This window comes from Gracilinanus agilis, chromosome 1, assembly GCF_016433145.1.
Source record: "Gracilinanus agilis isolate LMUSP501 chromosome 1, AgileGrace, whole genome shotgun sequence".
Classification (NCBI taxonomy): domain Eukaryota; kingdom Metazoa; phylum Chordata; class Mammalia; order Didelphimorphia; family Didelphidae; genus Gracilinanus; species Gracilinanus agilis.
Genome location: NC_058130.1, coordinates 753,790,009 through 753,815,308, shown reverse-complemented (window position 1 = coordinate 753,815,308; position 25,300 = coordinate 753,790,009). Strand labels below are relative to the sequence as shown.

General features: G+C 42.5%; 1 protein-coding gene and 1 non-coding gene across 2 annotated transcripts in view; both read left to right on the top strand.

Annotated features, from left to right (window-relative positions):
* CFAP251 (cilia and flagella associated protein 251) overlaps positions 1–25,300 on the top strand; it is a 146,244-nt gene that overhangs the window by 34,403 nt on the left and 86,541 nt on the right. Inside the window, exons 6-17 of the mRNA XM_044685409.1 lie at positions 4,615–4,724; positions 9,309–9,420; positions 9,616–9,696; positions 12,228–12,305; positions 14,954–15,004; positions 16,199–16,410; positions 17,804–17,998; positions 19,056–19,306; positions 19,415–19,566; positions 21,059–21,232; positions 22,377–22,561; positions 25,075–25,189. Coding sequence (XP_044541344.1) covers positions 4,615–4,724; positions 9,309–9,420; positions 9,616–9,696; positions 12,228–12,305; positions 14,954–15,004; positions 16,199–16,410; positions 17,804–17,998; positions 19,056–19,306; positions 19,415–19,566; positions 21,059–21,232; positions 22,377–22,561; positions 25,075–25,189 — 1,716 coding nt within the window. The remainder of the gene's footprint in view (positions 1–4,614; positions 4,725–9,308; positions 9,421–9,615; positions 9,697–12,227; positions 12,306–14,953; positions 15,005–16,198; positions 16,411–17,803; positions 17,999–19,055; positions 19,307–19,414; positions 19,567–21,058; positions 21,233–22,376; positions 22,562–25,074; positions 25,190–25,300) is intronic.
* LOC123232645 lies at positions 3,014–3,120 on the top strand. Its single transcript, XR_006505173.1, has one exon. It is a non-coding gene; the product is annotated as a U6 spliceosomal RNA (small nuclear RNA).

Below are 25,300 nucleotides of genomic sequence, written 5' to 3'. Positions count from 1 at the left end.
GTCGGGGGGGGGGCGGGGGGGGGGAATGGAGAAGCCAACCCTGTCCCCTGTTAACATTCAAGCTGCTTGAAGGGACTTAGAAAGCAACCCCAGAAGAGGGGCTTGGCTGTGGAGAGTTTGCTCTATAAAGGAGAGGGGAATGTCTTCTGCCTTCTTTTCCCTCTTCCTCTCTCCCCAGCCTGCCAATGGCTTCTTGTAGCAAAAGCACATGGCAGCCCTCAATGGATCAGATATCCTGCTGGGGAGCTGAATTGGGCATTGTCCAAAGGAAAGAGAGCCTGGGGCCAGTGCCCTGATCCTCAAGAGACAGTATGCTTCTAGGGAGCAATGTAGAGATGCTCCTGCTGATCTCGAGATAAAAGTTTAGACCTTCTTCTAAAAAAAAAAAAATAGCAGTCCCCATGCCAGGGTTTTAGCAGAGCCAGAAGCCAGAGGCCATGGTGATCCAGTGGTGCAGAGAAGTGTTATCTGGTGGAAAGTGTAAGAACAAGGTCAGAGAAGGCATTGTGAGGCCATTAGCTGCCACTCCTGGAATGTGCCTTGAGCCCAGAGTTTCCTTATGTGGGTACCTCTCTTCTAGGGAACCCTAATGGACATCCCCTTCCTCCCACTGGCATGGTATGAGACTATGCCCTGGGTATGTGAAGGCAGTGTTTTGTTACTGCACTATTGCAGAAAATATCTTAGTTTTGAGCTAATTACGTTCTCTCGCAGACTAGAGACAAGGCAGACACCCTACCCTGGTGGGGGCTTGTGGGCTCTAGTTTCAGGACCAGGGTTCCGTGGGATACCTTCAATCCTGAGGCATGGAGCCCTGATACTTCCATCTCTCCCAGTGACCTTGGTGTCTGCACATTATCACCTGTGGCAGCTTCTTCCCTGAGATCAGCAGGACCCTCCTGGTGCTGCTTTACATCTCATTCTCTGTTACTAGCCCATCACAGTCTATAGTTTTGCTCAATGGATTGGCAGGAGGCGGGGAGTGCCACCCAATCGATCGGGGTCCTCTGATTTGCCTTACCCCATCCTCAAATTAATTGTGAAAACCTTCTACGGTGGGCTCTAAAGCACAAAAGGGAACAACATGAAGGAAAATTCAAGGTGAGCTGAACTGTGGGGAAGGCTTCAGGAGGGAGATAAGCCTCTGAAGGTTAAGCAGAATTTGTCTACGCTGAGAGGGGAAGGGGACCAGTATTTCTCTAAGGGGAGGAAAGAGTGTGAGCAAAGGCTTGTTGTAGGTGGGAATAAGCCTAGCACAAGTCAAGTACAGAGAGAGATGGAAGTGGCAGGGAGAGAAAGTTAGCTCAGTGGGGTGGGACTGACTTTTGAAATGGGCTTAATACATTAAACTAGGAAGGAGGCATTTGGGGTTCATGGTGAAAGTGGTTTTGTGGGTTGTAGGATAACACTGCTGCTGTTGCTGTTGATAATCAGTTGACATTTATGTATTACTTTAATGCTGGCAAAGTGCTGTACAGACATTATACTAGATTTGGATTTAGACTGAGATTGACTTAGATGTTAGTCTGCAGGCCTAGAGATGGGAGGTCCTGGGTTCAAATGTGGCCTTAGACCCTTAGCTGCATGACCCTGGGCAAGTCACTTAACCCCCATTGCCTAGCCCTTACTATTCTTCTGCCTTGGAATCACTACACAGTATTGTTTCTAAGATGGAAGGTAAGGGTTTAAAAAAAAAAAAAAAGTAAAGTCTAGCAATGGGATGCAAGGGAAAGCCATCAGCTTATTGAGTCATAATACCTGGATTCTAATTCCTCGTAAGATATTTATTAGTTTTGTAACCCTTCCCTCCACTAATTCCCGAAAATCATTTAACCTTTTAGTGCCTCAGCTTTCACATCTGTAAAAAGGGGGTGATATTTACCATACCTTCCTAAAGTGGTTGTGCTTTGCAAATCTCAAAAGAGCTATATAAACCTGAGTTACTACTAATTATTTTTTCATTTGCATTATCTATTTCCTAATTAAATGTAAAAAAGATTTTTAACATTCATTTAAAAAAATTGGAATTCCAAATTCTTTCCCTCCCTCTTCCTTGAGAAGGCAAACAATTTGATATTAACCATGTGAAGCCACACAAAACATATTTCCATAAAGCCAAATTACAAAAGAAGAGACCAGAAAAGGAGAGACATAAAATGAAAAGAGTATGCTTCAATCTGCACTCAGAGTTCATCAGTTTTCTCGCTGGAGGTAGATAGAATTTTTCTTCACGAGTCCCTTGGAATTGTCTTGGATCATTTTATTTGTCAGAGTGGCTAAGCCTTTCACAGCTGATCATCATCACAATGTTGCTGCTACTGTGTACAATGTTTTCCTGGCTCTGCTCACTTCACTCTGCATCATTTCATATAAACCTCCCCAGGTTTTTCTGAAACCATCTTGCCTAACATTTCTTATAGAACAATAATAGTTCATCACCATCATAGACTACAGCTTGTTCAGCCATTCTCCAATTGATGGGCTAATTCTTTGCCACCACAAAAAAGAGCTGCTATAAGTATTTTTGAACAGGTAGATCCTTTTTCCCATTTCTTTGATCTCTTTGGAATGAAGTACCTGAGTCAAAGGGTATGCACAGTTTTATAGCCCTTTGGGCATAGTTTCAAATTGTTCTCTAGAATGTTTGGACCTAGTTCACAACTCCACCAGCGGTGTATTAGTGTTCCAATTTTTCCACATCCTCTCCAGTATTTGCAATTTACCTTATCTGTCTTCTTGGCCAATCTGGTGGATGTGTGGTGGTGGTGCCTCAGAGTTGCTTTACTGTGTATTTCTCCAATCAGCTATTAATTACTATTACTCATTATTATTAATATCATTACTGATACATTGAATATCAGTATGAAAATGATACTATCTCAGGAAGACCAATTCCCATAAATCATTTAATCTTTTAGTGCCTCAGCTTTCACATCTATAAAATGGGGGTGATACTATATACCTTCCTAATGTGGTTGTGCTTTGCAAATCTCAAATATGAAAACTGAGGCACGTGCTCGCTTCGGCAGCACATATACTAAAATTGGAACGATACAGAGAAGATTAGCATGGCCCCTGCGCAAGGATGACACGCAAATTCGTGAAGCGTTCCATATAAAAAAAAAAAAAACAAAACTGAGGCACTAAAAGGTTAAATGATTTGTGGGAATTGGTGGAGGGGAGGGTTACAAAACTAATAAATATCTTAAGAGGAATTAGAACCCAGGAAGAAACTTAAAGTCATTTAGAGCATTTTCCAACTTCCCAAAGGCAACCTAGCATGCTCTCCTCGTGTTCAATTCTAGGCATAATTAATTCATTGGTAGTGTCTGTCAATCAATGAGTCACTTACTGAACATTTATTTTATTTTTATTTTTTTAAAAACCCTTACTTTCTGCAATTTGGAATTATGGACAAAGGGCTTTAAAAGAGTGCCTACCCTTTGATCCAGCCATACCACCACTAGGTTTGTATCCCAAAGAGATAATAAAAAAGGGTTCTATAAAAATATTCATAGCCATGCTCTTTGCGGTGACAAAAAATTGGAAAATGAGGGGGTGTCCCTCCATTGGGAAATGATTGAACAAATTGTATATGATGATGATGGAATACTATTGTGCTATAAGGAATAATGAACTGCTTGATTTCTATAAGAACTGGAAAGATCTCCATGAACTGATGTAGAGTGAAATGAGCAGAACCAGGAGAACATTGTACACAGTAACTGCAATATTGTGGGACGATCAAATGTAATTGACTTTGCTACTGATAGCAATATATCTATAAGAACAATCCTGAGGGACATATGAGAAAAAATGCTATCTACATCGAGAGAAAGAACTGTTGGAGTAGAAACGCAGAAGAAAACTATATGATTTATCACTTGATTATATGGGTAGATGATTTGGGGTTTTGAGTTTAAAAGATTACTCTATAACAAAAGTGAATTATTTAGAAATAGGTATCAAGTGAAAACACATGTTTAACTCAATGGAATTGCTTGTCACCTCCGGGAGGGGGGAGGGGAAAGGGGAGGGAGAGAAAATGAATTATGTAACCATGGAAAAATATTTTTAAAATTAAAAAAATATATATATATAAATAAAATTGAAAAAATAAAAATAAAAACTTTTACCTTCCATCTTAGAATCAATACTGTATGTTGGTTCTAAGACAGAAGAGTGGTAAGTGCTAGGCAATGAGGGTTAAGTGACTTGCCTAAGTTCACACAACTGGTATCTGAGGCTACATTTGAACCTAGTACTTCCCATCTCCAAATCTGGCTCTCAATCTCCTAAACCACCAATTGCCCTATCAGTAAGCATTTCTGAAGCTCTTCCTGTGTGCCAGGCAGTCTGCTAGGTACTATGAATCCAGAGATAAAAAATGAAAATCCCTTTCCTTGAGGAACTTACATTCTTTTGAGAGAGACAACAGGTACCCACAGATATGCAAAATCAATGTAAAGTAACAAGGAAAACCCTTTGAATCCAGTGAGGCCCCGTGGTACCTCTCAAACTTCACCCCAAAAGCAGTTCTTTCCACTGTCGAGGTATCAGGCTGGTTCTAGCCTTTGTGTTTCAAGGGATGTTTTTTCTCTATCATCACCACAGGGCCACAGTAATGTGATCACTTGTATGGCGGTAAGTGAAGACCGAAGGTGGATTGCCACAGCTGACAAAGGTCCACAGTGCCTGGTGATTGTGTGGGATTGCTTCTCTGGGTAAGCTTGGAATTTAACATGTTTACCTTTTTTTCAGTTGTCACTAGCGTGTTCAATACTAAACAAACGATATTACTGCACATCCCATTTTCACATTAGCAAGGGAACCCGAGCTGATCACCCTGTAAAGACTAGAGGAATAACCCTATGCTAAATTTTTCCATTTAAATGATATTTTTTATTACATGTAAATGGTAATAAATAGACAAACAAACAAACAAATAAATAAATAAACAAATGAGATTTTAAAAGATTATAGGTTAAAAAAAATTTTTTTTTACCCTAAAACTAGCAAATCTTTTCAATTAGTCATTTGGATATAGTCAAACTTTTTCCTCCTGTTTAAAAATAATCCCGTTACCTGAATGTTATCTAAGGAAGCTAGCAGAAGAATTAAATTTTAAGAATTCCTTTAGAGAAAACAAAGAAGAAATACTTGATAATTTGGTTTGAATTTTCAAACCCTAAGACTAAATTTTTCTCCCTTTAAAAATTCCTTTTTCATATGTCTGATTTTTATTGCTGCTTTGTCTCCAGCTTTTACAATCAAATCTGTAGAAGTTTTTTTTGTTTGTTTTATACCCTTATTCTCTGTTTTGGTAACAACAGAAGGACTAGGCAATTGGGGGGGTAAGTGACTTGGCTAGGATCATACAGATAGGAAGTGTCTGAGGTCAGACTTGAACCTAAGTTCTCCCAACTCCAGGCCTGGCACTCTATCCGATGTGCTGCCTAGCTACCTTTGTAGACTAGTTTTGATTCTAAGACATTTTCACTATAAGATATTCTTTTTTCATTTCTTACTTAATAGCTTCATTTTTCACACTTGCACTAAATTCTTAGACCCCCCCATTCAAAGTAAAAACTATTTTTATCCATATGTTTGTGTAGTTATTTTAATTATTTCACAAAAGGGCATCTTAATAGTAAGCATTAAGTTATTTGAATTCCCCTTTTCATAGTGTATTTCTCAACTCATCTTCTTAAAGTCTTAAAAAAAATGGGTCAGGTGGTGGTACAGCTAGATGGATCAATAGATTGAGAGCCAGGCCTAGAGACGGGAGGTCCTGGGTTTAAATCTGGCCTCAGACACTTCCCAGCTGTGTGACCCTGGGCAAGTGACTTCACCCCCATTCCCTAACCCTTATTGTTTTTCTGCCTTGGAAACAATACAAAATGTTGATTCTGAGACAGAAGGTAAGGCTTTTAAAGAGAGAGAAAAAAGAAACTAAATCAGGAAAATTTCCGAGATTCTACATGCTTTTCCCTTGGCTAAATGGAAACAATACCCCTGAAGCCCTCCCTTGATGCCTCATCATGGTGGGGAGGCAATCCTGAGTTCACTAAGGTTGAGGGAGGGCAGTCAAACACTAGCTTAAGCAGGTCTGACCCCAGGCTAGAAAGGCTACAAGTACGAGTCTGTCATCCAAGAACCCGGCTCTTCACTAAACTGACCCCAGTAGGTCATAAAGAAAAGGGAACAGGTTCATTCTTTGGAATCTGGCCCCAAAGAGAGAGAGGGCTCAGGGCTGTTGGGATATTTCCCCCCCTCACAGTCTAGCTCATTATGCTCCATCCCTAGAGTCTTGAGGATAACCTCTTAAAGCCTTGGGGTTTTTGTGGCCAGGGTCTCCCCAAAAAGAAACTGGGTTCCTTCAAGAAAAGTTACTTAACAATGATACATATATAACCCTGTGGAATTGCTTGTCATCTCCAGGATAGGGGAGGGAAGAGGGAAGGGAGAAAAAATGAATCTTGTAACCATGAAAAAAATATCCTAAATAAATAAATTTTTAAGAAATTAAGAAAAGTTACTCAACATAGAAGTTAAAGGTACCAAATAGAAGACAACTATTTTTTTCTACCACAAAAGAAGTGCACTGAACACAAAAGACTTCAGTAGGCATTGACAAATAATTAAAACATGAATTATATCTTTTTTAAAAATTCAGTTTTTTAAGATTTTAATTTCCAAATTCAGTTCTCCGTCTTTCAACCCTTGTCCCCTTGAGAAATCAAGAACTACAATACCCATCCATTATATATATGAAGTCATGTAAAACATATTTCTACATTAGCTATGTTCTACCCTAAGAAAATAAGTGAAAGAAAGAGAAAAAAAAGCATGCTTCAGTCTGCATTTTGGGTTCATCAGCTCTCTGTCTGGAGGTGGGAAAGCATTTTTGATGAGTCTTTTGGAATTGTCTTGGATCTTTGTGTTGCTGAGAGTATCTAAGTCAATCACAGTACTGCTGTTACTGTGTACAAAGATCTCCTGGTTCTGCTCACTTCGCTCTATATCAGTTCATGTAAGTCTTTCCAGGTTTTTCTGAAACTATCCCTTTTATTATTTCCTAAAGTATAATAGTAACTTATAGGAACAACAGTTCTGAACTCCTATTTTACTGTCTGGAAAGGCAAAGACTCACAGGACACTTATGAGACTCCTAACTAGAGTTCACCTTCATCTTTGATTTCTACTGTTCGAGCAGCAACTCCAAGTCATCTCTTCTGGCCAGGGAGGGCTCACCTGGTCTTCTCAGGGGTGACCATCTTCCTCTTCTGAGAAGGGTGTGGTTTCAGGAAGCCCCACTCACTGGCACTCCTCACCCCAGAGCTCCTGACCTGAGTGAGAACCACCCTGGCTAGAAACATCCGTGTCAGGGTCACTCTTCAGACACGTATTTTCAGGGAAATGGACAAGACTGAAGAGGCAACACAGCCCAACATCAGACCCACACATGAACAAGCATGTGTACTCTCTGCTCTGTGTGTGTGTGTGTGTGTGTGTGTGTGTGTGTGTGTGTGTGTTTAGCACATACCGCTACAGCTGGAGAAGAAAAGAGGAGAGAAAACCCCTTCCTCTTCCCCTCCCTTCTTTACTTTGGCTATATATGCCCAGAGCCAGGAGAATGAGAATTCTCTCTGTATGTTGAGTGTTAGACAAGCATCTCTGAAACACTTTCACAACATTCCACCCTCCTCGTCCTGAGCAGGGACCTTCCCTTCAAACTATACTGCATATGCAAGAGAAGAACCCAGCCGTTCCCATGTCCTGAACTACGAGCTCATTCATTCTACACAGATGGGGATAGCCCTAGCCATCCCCAAACTTAATACCCCTTCCCACCGCCACTGCCAGTCCTCGAATGAAAAAAAGAGGGGTAGCTATTGAGAGTCCCCAAAGAAAAGAGGACAAGGAGAGGACATGAACAACCGAGTGGACAGTTCTGTCCACTTGTCGATCATCTTTGACACGACCTTCAGTGATATAGACCCACAGGGACCCACCAGAAGTCTCTGGTTGTACGTGTCCTTTAGCAAGAGGCTCAAGCATGGGGCCCAACGGAGAAGGCTGGAGGCTTCATAGGAGTGCCCCAGGCCAGCAGATGGGGAGATTTCCTCCTTGGCCATAAATAAATGAAAGGAAATACACCACCTTCATCAGCCAGAACCATTTGTGAAGCTCAGCCTTGTGGATACAAAGGGGTTTATAGTCTTATTGGGAAATAGAGCTTACTCATAAGAAGAGAACCAACAACCCTGGGGAACATAGGCTCAGCACCCAAGGACAGTGCAGTGGGAACTTCAGGTAGTGATGGCCGGGCCAGGCGAGGAAAGATCCGAGGAGTGGGCAGGACTGAGTTGGGCCTTAGAGAAAGAGCAGAAGTAGGGAGGGGGCCCCAAGGGCCTTTGAGGAGCAGAAAGATGACCAGGGCACCTGGAGCAGAAGAGTATTGGGAGAGATGAGAGGAGCATGCTGGTGAGCAGATCTCCAGGGTGAGGCTGGAGGTGGAAATGGGGCAGTCATAAAGGAGGCCAAAGAAGACTTCCAGTGTGCTTAGCCTCTGAGAGGAAGAGGAACCAGAGTGAAGATGATTTGTGGGTTCAGAGAGATTTGGAGGTGGCAAACAAGCCATATAGGAAGAGGATAGAAGTAGGGTGAGAGGAAGGAGCTTGCCCCAAACAGTCTATATTTATGGGGGAGAAAAGTCCATCAGCTGAGATTTAGGGAATGAGGGGGACACCTGAGGCCGGACAAGGATGAAGATGATTCAACATAACTGCTCTATTCATTGGATAGGGAGTATTCAAGGGACAGATGAAATGACTATCAAGGACCAGATGAAATCATCATGAAGGGCCCCAGTCAGCCCAGCTAATCAGACTTTCTCTAGCAATATTCACTAGCCAGCCAAATACAAGAGAAAGAATTCAGTGGGTGACCCAGGATTGGCAGTTGGCACAATGGGAAGTTGTAGGGAATAAGGGTGGTGATGAGGGAATTCAGGGCATTGCCATTGGCATTGACATGGTGAACTGTGGGGTCCAGATTGGCCAGAGACAGGAGTAAAACTAGAAGATGGACTGGGAGAATGGGGGGAGAGGTCATAGGGAGGTGAATAGCCAAGTTCATACTGTGCCCTTGTGAAAAAATGACCCTGTGAATTTTCCTAAAGCTGAATGGTGCAGGGGCTAAAGTGGACAGTTTTAGTACATGTGCTGCTGAAGTGAGCAGTCATTTTAAAGTTGAACGGCAATGGTGATATCTTAGTAAGCACCTACATCTCTATTGTTTTCCAGTATTCCTGTGCATACCATATTTGATAGTTGTCCAGATGGAAATGGAATCAAAGCCATAGCAATGACAAATGATGCTAAGTTTATAGTGACGATTGACGATCAGACATTTCAGGTAAAGGACACTTTGTGTGTGTTAAAGATCTCCTCTCAGCAGCTCATCCAGATGGGCAGTCCTAAATCTGCATGGCAGATGGAAAGAAGAAATCCACTGACATTCTGGTGTCCCAAGTGACCAGGTGGCACCAGTGTCCTGTTAGTCCTTGGACTAAGGTTCCCTGACATACCCCTTTGTTATCTTCCCTTAAAGAAAGTCTGCATCTGGAGATGGACTGTCGACACAGAGACCCCTGCATGTTCAGTCTCTCTGGAACCAGATTGTGGTATTCAGGTGAGTTCCACTAATTGAAGCTGAAGAGAGAAAAGATTAGCTTAAAGATTACTATCAAAGGGCAGCTAGGTATACAGTGGATAGAACACCAGGCCTGGAGTCAGGAGGTCCTGGGTTCAAATGTGGCCTCAGATACTTCCTAGCTGTGTGACCCTGGGCAAGTCACTTAACCCCCCTTGCCTAGCCCTTAACATTGGATACTGGTCACATTCCCAGGGTATTTGAGTTTTGTTACAGTGGAAATCTGATATGGGATAACACCCAGCATCTCATCTTATTCCCAGGACAGTCCAGTGAAGCAAGTAGCCCAAAAAGTGTTCCCATATGATAGATGTGTCAGTCAGTCAATAAACGTGTATTAAGTGCCTTCTGGGTGCCAGGAACTCTGCTAAACTCTGGGGATACAAAAAAAGCAAAAGATATCCCTGCCCTCAAGGAGCTCACAGTGTAATGATCTAATGAGGAAATCAAAGCCAAAGGAGAGTGAACTTTGAAGATCATAAAGCAAGTGGTCTCTTTTCCCAAGAGCTGGAAGGGACCCAAGACGTCTCGGAGTCCAGACTGTCCCTTCCTATCTGTTTTACAGATGAGGAACCCCCAGCTCAGAGAGGAAAATAAATAGAAAATGGCCATGTCAGCCAGTTAGTGAGAGAACTGGCAATGGAGCTCAAACCCCTGACTCCCAAACCAAGGTTCTTGCCAAAACATATACATTGATGACAAGACTTCACATCTGGAAAATCTTATTTTGATTTAGCATATAGAATAGTGATGCTGCTGCTGATTATAGCTCATATTTCTATAGCACTTTTAAGGTTTTCAAAATGCTTTCTTTACAATAACTTTATGTGGTAGATAGAAACATGCAGGGGATGCCACAGAGCACTAGGCCTAGAGTCAGGAAGACCCGAGTTCAAATTCTACTTCAGACACTTCCTAGCTCATTGACTTGCCCCTCTGTCTGTCTCAACTCCCTGAGCTGTAAAAAGAGGGTAATAATAATACCCGTCTCCCAAGGTTGTGGTGAGGAGCAAACGAGATAATATTATGAAGCATTTAGCATTGTGCCTGACACACATGAATAAATTCTTGTTTCTTTTAAATTCTAGTACAAGTATAATTATATCCATTTTAGAGATGAAATTGAATTTCAGAGGTGGGATAAAGTAGGGTGGGGGACAGTGATTTGGCCAGGATCACATAAATAAAAATATCTTTTTACAGCTAGGTAGCACAGTAGATAGAGAGCCAGAACTGGAGTCAGGAAGACCTAAATTCAAATCTAGCCTCAGACCTTTTTGAGGTGTGTGACCCTGGGCAAGTCACTTAACCCCCATTGCCTAACCCTTACCACTTTTCTGCCTTGGAAGCAATACATATTTTTGCTTCTAAGATGGAAGGTAAGAGTTAAAAAAAAAGTATCCGAGGGAATTCAAACCCAAATTTCCCCATGTATAAGTCTAATACTCTTATCCCACCATGCTTAAATTTAGATCTGCCTCTAGTCTCTTCTCAATTCAGTCCATCTTCTACTCAGATGTCTAAGTAATATCCCCCAAATTCAGCTCTACTATGTTGCCCTTGCCCAAGAAACTTCAGTGGCCTCCCGATGCCCTTAGACTTCTCCACATGGCCCTTAAAGCTCTTTACCACCTGACTATCTTACTAGGTTTTATTTCCCGTTCTTCCCCATCGTGTACTTTATGCTTTAGCCAAATTGGCCTGTTCTATTCCTTCCTCTCCTTGTGCATGTACCTATCTCCTGTGGCTGCTGTAACACTACCTGGCTCAACAGGTTAGGCTTTTGGACTTGTAATTACATAATTACGAGGACTTCATTCCTCCTGATTCTCCTCTTGGTCATGGAGTCATGAAATGTATGAACAGTTTGTGCTCAAGCCCACACTTACAGAGAGAAAGTTCTCTAACAGTGGGATGCTAGCCCTGGGCTAAGAAAGGCCCCTCTCTTCTATGTGGCTCCCTGACCTGAGCTTCCCCATCCCTCCAACAGAAGGAAATGCACAGGCCACGGAAGTTAAGCCCAACTGCTGATGGGAAAGAAGATCAGATTTAGCCAGGTGCAGGCTTTTAACAACAACTCCTCTTTAGAAATGGGTGCTGGGAGTGGGGTCAGGACCACAGTTCCCACTCCCCACCACTCTCCTGTTTTCTTCTTAGCACCAAGTCTTTAGCTGCCATTAAACAAATACAAAACCCAGGCTTAAACCTTGCAACTTACTCCTTTATGTTATTGAAGGGAAGACAAAGGTTGGCTTGTCCTCAATGGGGTTTATATTTGTGTGAGGGAGATAAGTCACTTAATTAACAGCCCACCAGTGATGGGAAGTCACTAAGGAGGGCCAAGTGCTATATCCTTTGGAAGAGGAGGCATGACTCCCTGGAAGCCTTGGTTTTGCAGCAGAGCTTGGAGCAAGTTCTCTGAATCTGATTTTCAATACTGAAGACAGTAAATATAAACTTAATGCTAATACAGGTTTTTTCACCAATTGTTTTTTCTTTTTACATTTCAGGACTATATTATTTTCAATCCTGCTAATTATAGAGAATTGGTGAGCAACAGCAAAACACAGTTAGTGTTTTATGAATGGGTAAGTGGAGAATGCAGGGCACCCTGGGCTCAGAGCAGGTTCATGATCATTCTTTGGGGTGTGACATTTTGGTCATGCTCTTATCAATTTAGACTATTTTTAAGTTGAAAAAAAGTATTACACTGCAGAATTATCTTCTTACAATTGTGCTGTTCTTGCCATGCGGATCTTGCTTTTGCAGCCCTTGATCAAAAAGTCCAGATCCTGAAAATTTTTCCATAAGTTCATTAAAACAAATTGAGAAAAATCTCCTTCCAAACAACTACAAACTCCTCCCCCCACCACTACCACCCAAGTAGATGTTCCTTTAAAATAAAATGATGCAGGGGCAGCTAGGTGGCTCAATGGATTGAGAGCCAGGACTAGCAATGAGAGAGCCTGAATTCAAATCTGGCCTCAAGGGACTTCCTGGATATGTGACCCTGGATAAGTCATTTAACCCCCATTGCCTAACCCTTACCACTCTTTGACCTTGTAACCAATACACAGTATTGATTCTAAGATGGAAAGTAAGAGTTTTAAAATAAAATAAAATGATGCCCTTGGAGGAAGTGGTGAAGTTTGAAGGGTTTATTCTCAAATATAGTTCACTGTTTTCATATGTAGTCAGAAATATTAAAAAATGAACTTCCTGAATACCAAGCTGACTCAAACCAGTTCCTCCTACAGGAAACATCCACCTCCCCTACCTATACCATCCCTAGCAAGTGATTGGCCAGCCTCCCCTTTAAGACCTCTGGTGCAAAGCTTGCTGCTTCCCGAAGCAGCAGGTTCTGTCCTTGGGACACTCTAATTGTGAATGAATGAGTTCTTTATTTTGAGTCAGGCTCTAGAAGACTTGAGAAGAAACATGATCAGTCTCCATCCAGTAATGTTTCTGATGCTAAACTCATGGCGCCATTGCCATAGTGCCTTTAACTTGACTCCTGGCTGCCTGCCACATGGCCAATGGAGAAATCTAAGGTGCCCTCCTGGCCCAGCCTTTCTTTTTGTGTTGGTCTTGATTATATTGTTATGGTAAAGGGGGCAGCTGGGTAGCTCAGTGGATTGAGAGTCAGGCCTAGAGGCGGGAGGTTCAAATCTGGCCTCAGACACTTCCCAGCTGTGTGACCCTGGGCAAGTCACTTGACCCCCATTGCCCACCCTTACCACTCTTCCACCTAGGAGCCAATACACAGAAGTTAGGGGTTTAAAAAATATATTTATTGTTATGGTACAAAAACACCCTGAGGAAGAGAAAGCAGCAACCCAAGTGATTTGTTTGGCCCTTTAGAAAGCTGTGCTAGAATGTCACCGTGGACAGCTCCCTCCTTAATGGCAGGTGCCCCTCATCCATTCCTGTTCCATCCTATTGCCTCTCTTTAATACCTAGAGATCAAGAAAATGTCAGATGGTGTGTATAATGTATATAATGTTCTTATATATAAGATTCTTGAAAGATTTTTTGGTACATAGTAACTGTAAGGTGAATTTGAATTATTATCTTTAGGTTTGTTTCTGTATAGTTAGAAGTGTTATCTTGTAACTGTAAATTATTGTAATTGTATGTAATTTGAGACTTGCATGTTGCAAAATTTTAGGGTTTTTTTTGCTTACTTTCTTTCCCTCTTTACCTCTCCCTATTTCTAATATAGAATATAAGATAGTGTAGTTTGTAAGATCCATTGGGGCGAATATTCTCCCAAAGGATCTCAGGGGGGATATGTTATAAGAAGTTTCTTAATTTCACTCTGTTGCTTTAAGAGGCAGTAACAGACAGCTCTTGCCCTCTGTCTCTTTAAGAGACCAACTATAAAAAAGAAAGAGTCAGTTAAGAAGAACTCCATTCTCTCTGGCTTCTGAGTTTTGAGGGGTTCTGGTCAGTCTCTCTCCATCAAGAGAAACCGGCAGTTAACTTTTGAGAGTTTGAATTGAGACACTGAATTGGGGAGGAGTCTTTCCCCGAGAGGTTTTTTTCTCCTAAGAATTCTGAGGGAGAGGAGCATTGTCTGTGTCCCTATGATAGGCAGTTTCACCATTTACCATTGAGGGAGAAGAGTTACTTTTGGGAGATGTTGGAGATTAAGTTTCATTGATTTAGCTTAGGTAGTTAAAATAGAAAAATGTAATTTTAGATAGAGTAGCTTTAGTTAGGCCTGCTTTGTCAGGCAAGAAGAGCCTGCCCAAGAAGGCAATTAGATTTAGGGTTTTTTAGATTTTTTAGTATAGGGTTTGAATTTAGATATAGTTGTATGATATAAAATCTATAATCTATTTCCTACCTCCTATTTTCTATCCCAACTCTCCTAAGGAATAAATAAGTGTTGGTGGCTTACCAAACTGCTTCCAGGCTTTTATCAGCCTCCTATACAATATTATTTACTCCTCAGGAAGGAGTGAGTAGCAGAAGGCTACTTCTGTAGGAGGCTACAGGTTTGTTTTTAACTCTGTAATTTATAGGATATGAAATGGCTTTCAAGTTCCCTGTGTTTTTGTCTGCGCTTTGGTTCTTGGAGGAATGTGAAAAAAGCAACTCATTATTTTAACTCTATCAGATATAACTTTCTTAACCCTGTTAGTCTACTTGTATGCTTTTGTTGTGACTGTTTTGATGTTATAAAATTCTTCTTTATAGAACAGAAATATTAATGTCTACCTGTGTTTTCCAGGATGAAGCAAAAGGCATTCTTGAAATTAGTAAGCCAGTCTTAACTGAAAAAGTAAGTATGTTTACTGCATTTTCATGAGTCAACTTTTTAGAAACAACATTTCATTGTTAACTGAAGGAGGTCAGATGTTTCCTAGTTTAGCTCCAACGTTTTTCATGTGAAGCAATGGGAGAGCTAGGATTGAATCCCATGTCTTTGACTCAGAATCACAGAATCCCAAAGTTGGAAAGGCCCTCACAGGCCATCTAGTCCAACTCATAACTTACCAAGAATCTTCTTTATTATATCCTTAGCAAGTTGAACATAAACTCTCGAGGTTAGGGTCTGTCTTGTCTTTGAACCCCTAGTGCTTAACACAGTGCCCGGCACATAGGAGGGAGTTAATAAATGCTTGTGAATTGGTTGATTGATTGAGGTGGTCACTTAGATTTAACCGAAGGACATCTAATGATGAAGGACTCACTACCTTCAGAGACAGCCCATTCTGATTTCGGATGGTTCTGATTGTTAGGAAATGCTTTCAGTTATTTCTTTCTGATTTTCACCCTCTAAGGGGCACTATTAGTGGTCAGCCTCCAGGGTCCAGCCACACATAACCAACTGCCTGCTCAACACCTTTACCTGGCTAGCCAAGAAGCATCAGGACCTCTCACATGCTATACTGGAATACCAGTTCTGATGCTTCCTTGGGCAGCGGGGACCTTGGGCAAGCCACTGCTTTTTTTGTGGCCTTGGTTTTTTCAACTGCACAGTGAGGAAATTAGAACTGAGTGTCTGCAGTCTCTTCCTCTAGGCCTAAATCCTGTGATTCTACTACTGCATTCTAGGCCATTATTACTTACCTTGTATCATTTTCTCCTTCTGAGGAAATAACTTTATGACAGACCTTAGCAGTGTCTACAGGGTAATAGTGTTTTTCTTTTGGGGGATGAAACTATATATTCACTTTGTATCTTTCTATAATTGTTACAAATTTTAAAAAAAAAACCCAAACAACCCGTAATTTCTGTCTTAATAACTCTAAGACCAAAGTGCAAGGGCTAGGCAAACAGGGTTAAGTGACTTTTACAGGGTCACCTAGTTAGGAAGTGTTTGAGGTCATATTTGAATCCAGGACTTCTTGATTCCAGGCCTGGTATTCTACCCACTGAGCCACCCAGTTGCCCCTGTTGTAGATATTTAGTGGACTGATTCTTTGACTTGTATGTATAAGTTGTAACCTATAACTTTTCTTTTTAAATGCAGACATTCAACAAGATTGTGGGAAAATTTAGCCAGTCCGTCTTCCATTTTGTTACCAGACAAGTTTTGTCTGCCACAATGGAGGGAAAGCTGGTGGTCTGGGACCTCCACCCTCCACCTCGCTCTTACACTTCCCTAGAAAAGCTTCGAATCAAAGCTTGTAAACTAGTGCATTTGCAGCAGGACAGCCTTACCGTGTTAACTGCTGTGGACAGGTAAAGAATTTAATAGAATCCCAAGACTGATCATAGAGGCAATTATTTCCAGATCTAAATTGAGGTTTGTCTCCTGCAACAATTCCACTGTGGTTATTTGGGGCCCTCGTTAATAAGGATATTTGCTTTTCATGTATGGGTGGTGGTTGTACAGAAGATGGCAAATGTAATAAAGGAAGGGGTTGTCATCTTTATTTGACAGTAATTCGGTGTTTATTAGATACCTGCTTTGTGTTAGAGAGAAAGTGGCCTAGTTCTTTCCGAAAAGAGGGAGGCAGAGTGGGTGCCTGGAGAGAACTGGACATACCTAGAAAAGAATTCCCTAATAAGTACTCGTGCCTTAAAGGGATTTGAGAAGAAACATCCAAACCAGAAAGTAAAATACTATTCCCCCCCCCCCCCCAATGATAATATCCTGGGCATTAAAAAACAACAACAGTGGCTTTGTCATTTATACTCTGATCGATTCTGAATTAATTTAGGATTGGAGTTGGAAGACCCTTTGGAAACCATCTGGGCCTCTTCAAAGCTGAGCAGGGAGCCCCTGTACCATGCCCTTCCCTTGAGGATTCCTTCCAGGGTCTATCCCTCCGACCCCAGTAATGGAAATTTATTGCCTCCTAAGGCAGCCATCCCTCTCTTGGGACCACTCTCTTCCTTAGGAAGTTTTTTTTTCTGATTTTGTGTCTAAATCTGCCCTTTTTGAAAACTTTTTCTCACTTCTTATAGTTGGTCTTCATACACATGAGCTAAGAGGATGTGTGATTTTTTCAGATTCCAGGAGAGGGCAGTGTAGGACACACAAGGGTCACCACGCTGATCATTCTCACCAAATCCAGGCTTTTCTTGGGTCCTTTCTGCCCATATATTCTGAACACAAGAGAAATCATTTCTTTATACATTTAAACATGATTGTTCTAGTTATTTTATTATTTATATTATATACATTTCTAATAAAATACAAAATATCTATTTATAAATGAATTACATTTCATAATTACTTTAAAGATGTAAAATTTGTGAGTTTCAGATGAATCCAGGAAGTCAGAAAAAGATGAGGAAACTCTTTTCCCCCAGGAGATGTTCTTTGGCCCCCAGGCTTGGCTGCATGACCTCTCCGAATTCCCCTCCTCCTTGGGGCTCAGAGCTATTCCATGCCAGGGCAGGGGGTATGGAGAGCCTTCTACTGTCCACAGGGCTACCGAGTCATCCAAATGGCAGTCATCCAAACCGTCCCCCAATACGGACGGGATCGCTGTGTGTGGGACCTCCAGCTCATACTAATAGGCTGTGGTCCTGAGCCTGGGCCTGGGACAAGTCTGGAGCCTTAGTGGGGAACGTGAGAGAGACAAAGCCTGCTCCTGCTGAACAAACTGACCTTGTTTTTTTCCAGTTACTTCGTAACAGGTGATATCAGAGGCCACATTCGGTTCTATGATTACAAGCTGTCACTGGTTAACTGGTACAGCCAGTTTAAACTGAGCCCTATAAAAATGCTGTCTTTTTCAAAGGATCCCCTCGTGCCTGTGGGGGACAAATCCAACTTCCCATCAGACTGCACCCTTCCTGGGGACCCTTTCATGGTAAGGTGAGTAAAGCAGCCTCTGCCGAGTTGGCTTACTAACCAGAAACCATTCGTTTATTGACTCAAAGGTGCTAGTGCTTTGGGTCTGCCCCAGTTTGCCTACATATCCTACATGTGGTCCCTCCTCGAGGGCAGGGCCTTTTTGGGGTTTGTCCTGGTGTCCTCAGTGCCTGATACTTAGGCAGCTTAGTGATATGCCCACTCCTAGAATAGGAAATGTCTCTCGCCGGCTCGCAAAGGACTTCCATTGATCTGATTACTTTATTGCTAATTAGTCATTTTTAGATGTTTGACAAAGCTAAAATAATTTTGGAAAATTTGATAAATCTTTCTTCATAAAAAAGAATTAGAAATCTTTATATGGGGACAGTTAGGTGGTCAGTGCAAAGAGAGCCAGGCCTGGAGATGGGAGATCCTGGGTTCAAATTTGGCATCAGTCACTTCTTGGGTGTATGACCTTGGGCAAGTCACTTAACCCCCATTGCCCAGCCCTTACTGCTCTTGTGCTTTGGAACTGACAATATCATTTCTAAGATGGAAGGTAAGGATTTTTTAAACGTCTCTATATGAAATCCAGAAAGCGATTTAGTTTAGAACTCTCATCCCTGTTGAATCTGAGTTCTCTCCTGTGCAGTTATAGCTCCTTTTCTTCTCCAAGCTCTATAGATGCTTGATAATTAATAGCCATAAATTTTCCAGACCAAATTGTCCATTGCGGCTGTTTAATTACCCCTACTGCATTCACAGGCATATCTGCATATGCGCACACGACTCCACATTTGCATAAACAAATGAATATTTGCATGCGCAGATTAGCTAATTGCACAACCGCCTGTCCATCTGCATACTTAATGACTCAATTTGCATGTTGAAATGTAGGCTTTTTCACTTGCAAATGGATGCAGTTCGATATTGATGGCGTATTTTTGGAGATGTAAGGTTAATAATGTCATGAAATTACAGACACAAAGTGGTTTCATATGCAATTAGGAACTGAATAGCTGTTGTGCCCCAATTCCCCACAAATGCTGACATGGTTTGGTCTCTCCTTGGCAAACAGAAATTTTATCATTGGCACATCTGATGCCAAAGTGTTCCATTTAACGACAGATGGGACCAAACTAGAGGAAGTCTTGATTGAGTCCAAGGAAGCCATTCACGCCATTGATTGCCATCCCTACAAGCCTCTTATTGCCATCGGAGCAGCCTGTGGGCTCCTCAAAGTGTGGAATTATAAGAAGAAAATGTACGTGGTGAGCAGGATCTTTGAGGAAGGCCTTGGAATCCAGAGCTTGGCCTTCAATCTTGAAGGTATTTCTGTGTGGAGGGGCTGCCATTCACAAGCTACAGATCTGAAATGTCACATACACATCGTGACGGAGCCCTACTGAGGCCTTGTTCTCTGACCTTTGGTTTTAGGGTTTCTTTTAGGGGCTGGCTTCACTGAGGGCACGGTTTACATTATGGATGCAGTGTCCCTAAAAAATGAGGCTCCTCGGCCTTTCAAGTATTCCAAAGGCAGCGTGACCCTGATAACCTTCTCCCATGACTCCCAGTTTTTGGCAACTGCTGTGAGTATTTCCACTGAGAAGAATCCAAGGGCATCTTGACAACTATTCTGAAGTTAAACTAGTTTAAAGGAAAAAAAAAAAGAGAGAGTAGAGGGGCCTCCTCCTTATTAGACTGGTATGTGGGTCTCTCTGAGTTTTGCTTCCTTCAAGGACTCACCTTGTAAGTGGCCTATTCACTTGAGCCTTGGTTTTCTCCTAAAACACAGTTCAGTTCTGGCCACATCACTCCCTTATTCCAGAAGCTCCAGGGGCTCCCTATTACTTCCACAATAAAATTCAAACTTCTCAGACAAAGCTGTCTGCAGAGCCTCTCACAATCTGGCTCTGGACTTTGCTCATGCTATATGTTTCAGGTAAAGTGGCCTTGCTTCCCTTTTGCCTTCCACGGCAGCTCGCTCACTACCTTAGAGGCATGAGATGGGGCTTGGAATCTGGAGAACTCGTCTCAAACCTCTCTTGGCAGCAGTTTTCTCATTTGTAAAATACAAATCACAGTTGTGTCCACCTTCCCAGGTTGCTGTGCAGATCAAAATACTCTATAAAGAAGGCGATATCTCTCCTGTCTCTCTGGTCATTGAAACAGGCTCCTTCCTCTCTGTGGCCTCTAGCTTTCCTCAAGGCTCAACTCAAGAGCCCAATTCCACCCCCTCCAACCACTCACCCCAAGTTATTATTTGTTTACTTTGTATGTATTTTGGTTTGTCTCTGTATGTGTATGTATGTTCCCCTCCATCCCATTCCTCCTTAGTATGTAAGCTCCTTGAGGACAAGGACCGTTTTATCTTTCCATCCTTGGCACCTAGCACAGTGCCTAGTTCACATGTGCTTATAGTAAATGCTTGTGGGTTGGCCCATTGGCAAGAAGCTTTTTCTGTCAACTGTCCTGAGACTGATGAAGGTGAAGGGAATTTCACTCATAAAACATTCTAAAAAGGTGATAGCAGACTTGGAGAAATGGTGAGAATTTTTTTTAATTTAATTTAATTTCTAAGTATTTTTCCACGATTCCATAATTCATGTTCTTTCCCTCCCTCCTCCGGCAGTTGACAAGCAATTCCACTGGGTTATACATGTATTATCACTCAAACCTATTTCCATGTTATTGATTTTTGTAATAGAGTCATTTTTTTTAAACCCTTGTACTTCGGTGTATTGTCTCATAGGTGAAAGATTGGTAAGGGTGGGCAATGGGGGTCAAGTGACTTGCCCAGGGTCACACAGCTGGGAAGTAGCTGAGGCCGGGTTTGAACCTAGGACCTCCCAATCTCTAGGCCTGACTCTCACTCCACTGAGCTACCCAGCTGCCCCCTGTAATAGAGTCATTTTTTAAAAAATTTATTAAACACATTTTTTCATGGTTACATGATCCTGAAAAGGTGAGAAATCTTTGAGCCAGTTGGGTTTTTAAAATGTGTATTGGGCTTATAAATGGGGAGAGGAAACCTCACTCACAGATTCTGAGAATTATTTGAATTCTTTTATTCTTATTCAGGATATACATTTCACTGTGGCAGTTTACAAGATAATAATAAAAGATGGAGAAAAGGTCTGGGAATATTTAGCAAGACTTCATTCTCACAACAAAAAAATCCAGAGTCTGATGTTTGGAGTTCAGCAAGACAACAATGAGCCTCGTCTGCTAAGCCTTGGCAAGGACAGATTGCTGGTGAGTTATCATCTCCTTGCTCCTTTGGATGAGTCTCTTAAATTTGGAGTTTATCCTTGGAACAGATGTGACTCTGGGCTAAAGAATGGGAAGGAAGAAGTCAAAGGAAGGGATGTTATAGGCTCTTGGGTCTACTGATGTAGAAGCTGGGTGTGTGGGGGACTTCTTTACTCTTGTCAGGGGTCCTTCCTTCTGCTGCCTCTTCTACAGTAATATGGGGAGGGATTCTAAGTCATAGTAGTGGTTTGTAAAGACCATTGAGTCCTTGATGTTTGAAAAGTGACATGGAATAGTAGAAAGATATGGGGCTGAGAGGCAGAGGAGGCTTGGGTTCAAACCCTGCCTCTTGTTAGTTTTGTGACCTTGGGCAGATTACTGAATCTTTCTGAGCTTCAGTTTCTTCTCCTGTGGAATGGGTATATTGCCTCTAGTAGCTACCTCACAGGATTGTTGTAAGGGTCAAAGGAGAAGGTGTAGGTTAAGGGCTTTGTAAACCTTTAAATGCTATATAAATGTCAGCTCCTGTAAAGGTTAATGTTACTAAACTAAATTTCCACCCTAGGTGGAACAATAGGTAGAAGGTTGGGCCTGGAGTTAAGAAGACCTGAGCTCAAATCCAGCCTCAGGCACTTACTCTCTGAGTGACCCTGGGCAGGTCACTTAAACTCTATCTGTCTGAGCTTTCTCATCTGTAAAATGGGGATAATAATAGCACCTACCTCCCAGGGTTGTTGTGAGGGGTCAAGCAAGATAGCATTTGTTCAAAAGTGCTTAGGGGGGTACCTGGCACTTAGCAGGCAATTCCTAAGTGCTTGTTCCTTTCCCTCCAGGACCAGGGATGTAGACAGCATAGGCATCTGCCTAGAGAACACTATGCAGGGGTTTGTTGGGGAGCCACCAAAGATATTTTTGTTAGGACCTTTCTTAGGAATCTGTAGACACTCAGGATAAATTCACCTACCTTGAATGGCCAAAACGAAAGAGAGCAAAACCCAAGGGGAGCCCTTGGTCACCCCAAGGGGATGATGTCATAATTGATTAAGTTGACTTTTACAGAAAGGCTCAAGATTTCCCTCTGGCTTTGCCCTCAAACCTTTGGTCCTTCTCAGCATGACCTTATGATGGCTCTGGGCTTCCTTTGCAGATAGAGTATGATCTTGTGAACTGCCACAGGGACCACCTGGAGATCCTGGACATCCATCGCACAGACCAGGAAGCCCTCCCAAATTGTATGGTCTGGTACCCACCCATCACCAGAGAGTCTTTCTTGCTCATTTGCAACACTGGATACAAAGTGAAGCTGTTTAATTCCACAACAAAGATGTGCAGGTAATGAGGAGGGTCCAGCCCAAACCTGATCCTCCTTCCTAGGTGGTCACTCTCCACCCTAGAGCCTTGTGGAGGTGGGGTCATTGGCACCTCATCCTGCTGCTCCCCTTTGGGGAGGAATTAGGACACCTTTTAGTGCCATAGAAGAGAAATGAGGGAAATGGCTCCCTCAGGGCTACCTCCAAGAAGGAGGCACTTCTCCCAGGTTGGACCTTGGCTACTAATCGTTTTTGCTCCCTGCCCTCTCAAAAGCTTAAGGCCTACTGATGATAACGGGGCTGAAGAACTTGTTTCCCTGATGGTCAGCCAGTATCCCATGCTTTCAGGGCTGCTGGTGCATCCTCTGCTAATCCAAAGTAGGGAAGACTTGCAGAAAGCCTTGGGGCTTTGGTTTTGGCAGCCAGCTGGCAGTAGAAAGAGATGAGGCTTTGGAGAAAATAGACAGAAAACAGGAGTAATGCAATGGTAGCCCCAGAAGACCCGGATGCCATATTGGGCAGGGCCTCTTTCTCACAGCTGATGGACCATCCTCCATCTAAGGCCATTGCTTGAGAGCCAAGGAGACCAAAGAGAACATCAGGCCCTGCACCCTCATTTGATGGAGAAGAAAACTAATGAAGCCCAGTGTCACCTAGCTAGGAAATGCCTAAAGGAGCTCCAGCCCTAGCATAGCAACCACCCCATCTCCAGCAGCTGCCTTCTCTCTGTTACTCATCAGGTCAGTTAAGACAGAAGTCTTCAAAGGATGAAAGCCTCTGGGGTCACAGGGGCAGGACTTCCTGGCTGTGGACGCTGCCCCAGTGCAGACACCAGCCTGTGACCAAAGACTTCATCACTTGCTATCAGCCTTTTGGGAGTGACCTTTGGCTCATAGAACCTCCTAGGGTTTACTTCTCCCTGGCACAGCCTGTGAAGACCCCCACCCCATGAAATGGGACCACAATAGACTTTAGTGGCAGCTTTAAGAGGCCACAGTGGAGGAAAATAAGCCATTTTAGAGGACAAGGACTAGAGGGAAATAAACTCCAGTGTTCCTTCTCCATCAGTTGTTTGTGGAACACTTGTCATTTGCCAGGCACTGTGCTGGGTACTGGCCATAAAGCTTTGTGAGATTTCAGTCTTGGTACCTTTGTCAAGAATGGTTGGGCCCTCTGATGTCCTTGTAGCTGCTGTTTTAACCATGGAACAAGAGGTGCTTCGTCTTAAAAAAAAAAAAACCCAATCTGAGAAAATCCAGCTTCCCTTTGTTGTTCCCCTCAGACCCCACTCATGTACTCTCACCCTCACTTGACAAGTCTGAAATGAAGGTAAAACAGCTTTGAAGGGAGAGTGATGATGAATCCTTTTCAGAATAATTGGAGGGAAAACCAATCTGAATTGGTGATTGGAAATACAGATTTTTAAAACTCTACTAATTTATTACCTTTTTTAAACCTTTACTTTCTGCCTTAGAATCAATGCTGTGTGTTGGTTCCAAGGCAAAAGAGCAGTAAAGGCTAGGCAATGGGGGTTAAGTGACTTGCCCAGGGCCACACAGTTAGGAAGTGTGTCTGAGACCATATTTGAACCCAGGACCTCCCATCTACAGGCCTGGCACTCTATCCACTGAGCCACCTAGCCTCCCCCTCCCGCCCCCCCCCCAGTTTATTACTTTCAGCATTTCAAATTAGAAAAACAAACAATGAGTTGGTGTCTCTACCAATAAACTCCTAGAATAAACAGGTATGGGTAATTTATAATTAGCGTGAGCCTTTTTGTGTATGAATGGATCACTTCTAAAGTACTCCTGGTACTTTTTAGTTTTCCATTTCAGATGTCCTACTGAATCTTAGTGAAATGTCTATGAAGAAAATGTCTGCTGAGGTCACTTTATGCTATCTTTAGTCACCTTTAGGCCAGCCTCAGTCTGTAATTTTTACATTCTCCTATGCCTTTGTGGGATCCAAATGAAAGAGGTTTGATTGCTCTGGGAAAGTGTGATTTGATCTATAACACTTCAATTTTCAGGAACCCCTCGATTACACAGGCCGAGGTACACCTATCACATCCGACATGCAGAACAATGGAAAACACCAGAGTCTATCATAACAGCTGACCACTGGGGAACGGGGGCTTCTCTTTCATGCCGCTAGCAGGGAACAGTTCCTTGCTGCTCTTTTGTCCCAAGGCATTATATCCACCTCTCTTAGTTACCACGGGGGAAAGTCAGAATCACTAACTACTTCAAAACCTTGTTTCCTGCACAAAGGTTTCTCCAAAGTGTGGGCTCTTTGGAACCACTCTGCCATTCCTGGCTTCCTTTCTTTGAAGCAGTTGTTAGCCACGGCAGATGGCAGGGGTTGTACATGTATGCCCCAATGCCCTGGAGGGAAATTCAGACTAAAGTGATAGAACTTTATACCTTTTTTTGTGCCTAAAATTCACAAAAGATTTCAAATAACCAACATGTGTTTGCATTTACTTCAAAATGTAAAAGTAGGCAAGCTTGTTTTTGTTTGTTTCTGTCTCTCCAGAAAGACGCTGATTGGGCCAACGTATGGATCACCCATTCAGCAAGTCCTGGTCCTCCCACCCAAAGGCACAGATGACTTAAAGGACCGATACCTAGCATTTATAAACAAAGACAAGGTAGGAATTGTTCTAGGCTTCCCTGGTGGAATGTGGCTGCTGGTATTAAGGGACCCATAAGGGCAAGGCTTGTGAAATGAAGGATGGAGGGCAGAATTTGGGGGCAGAGGA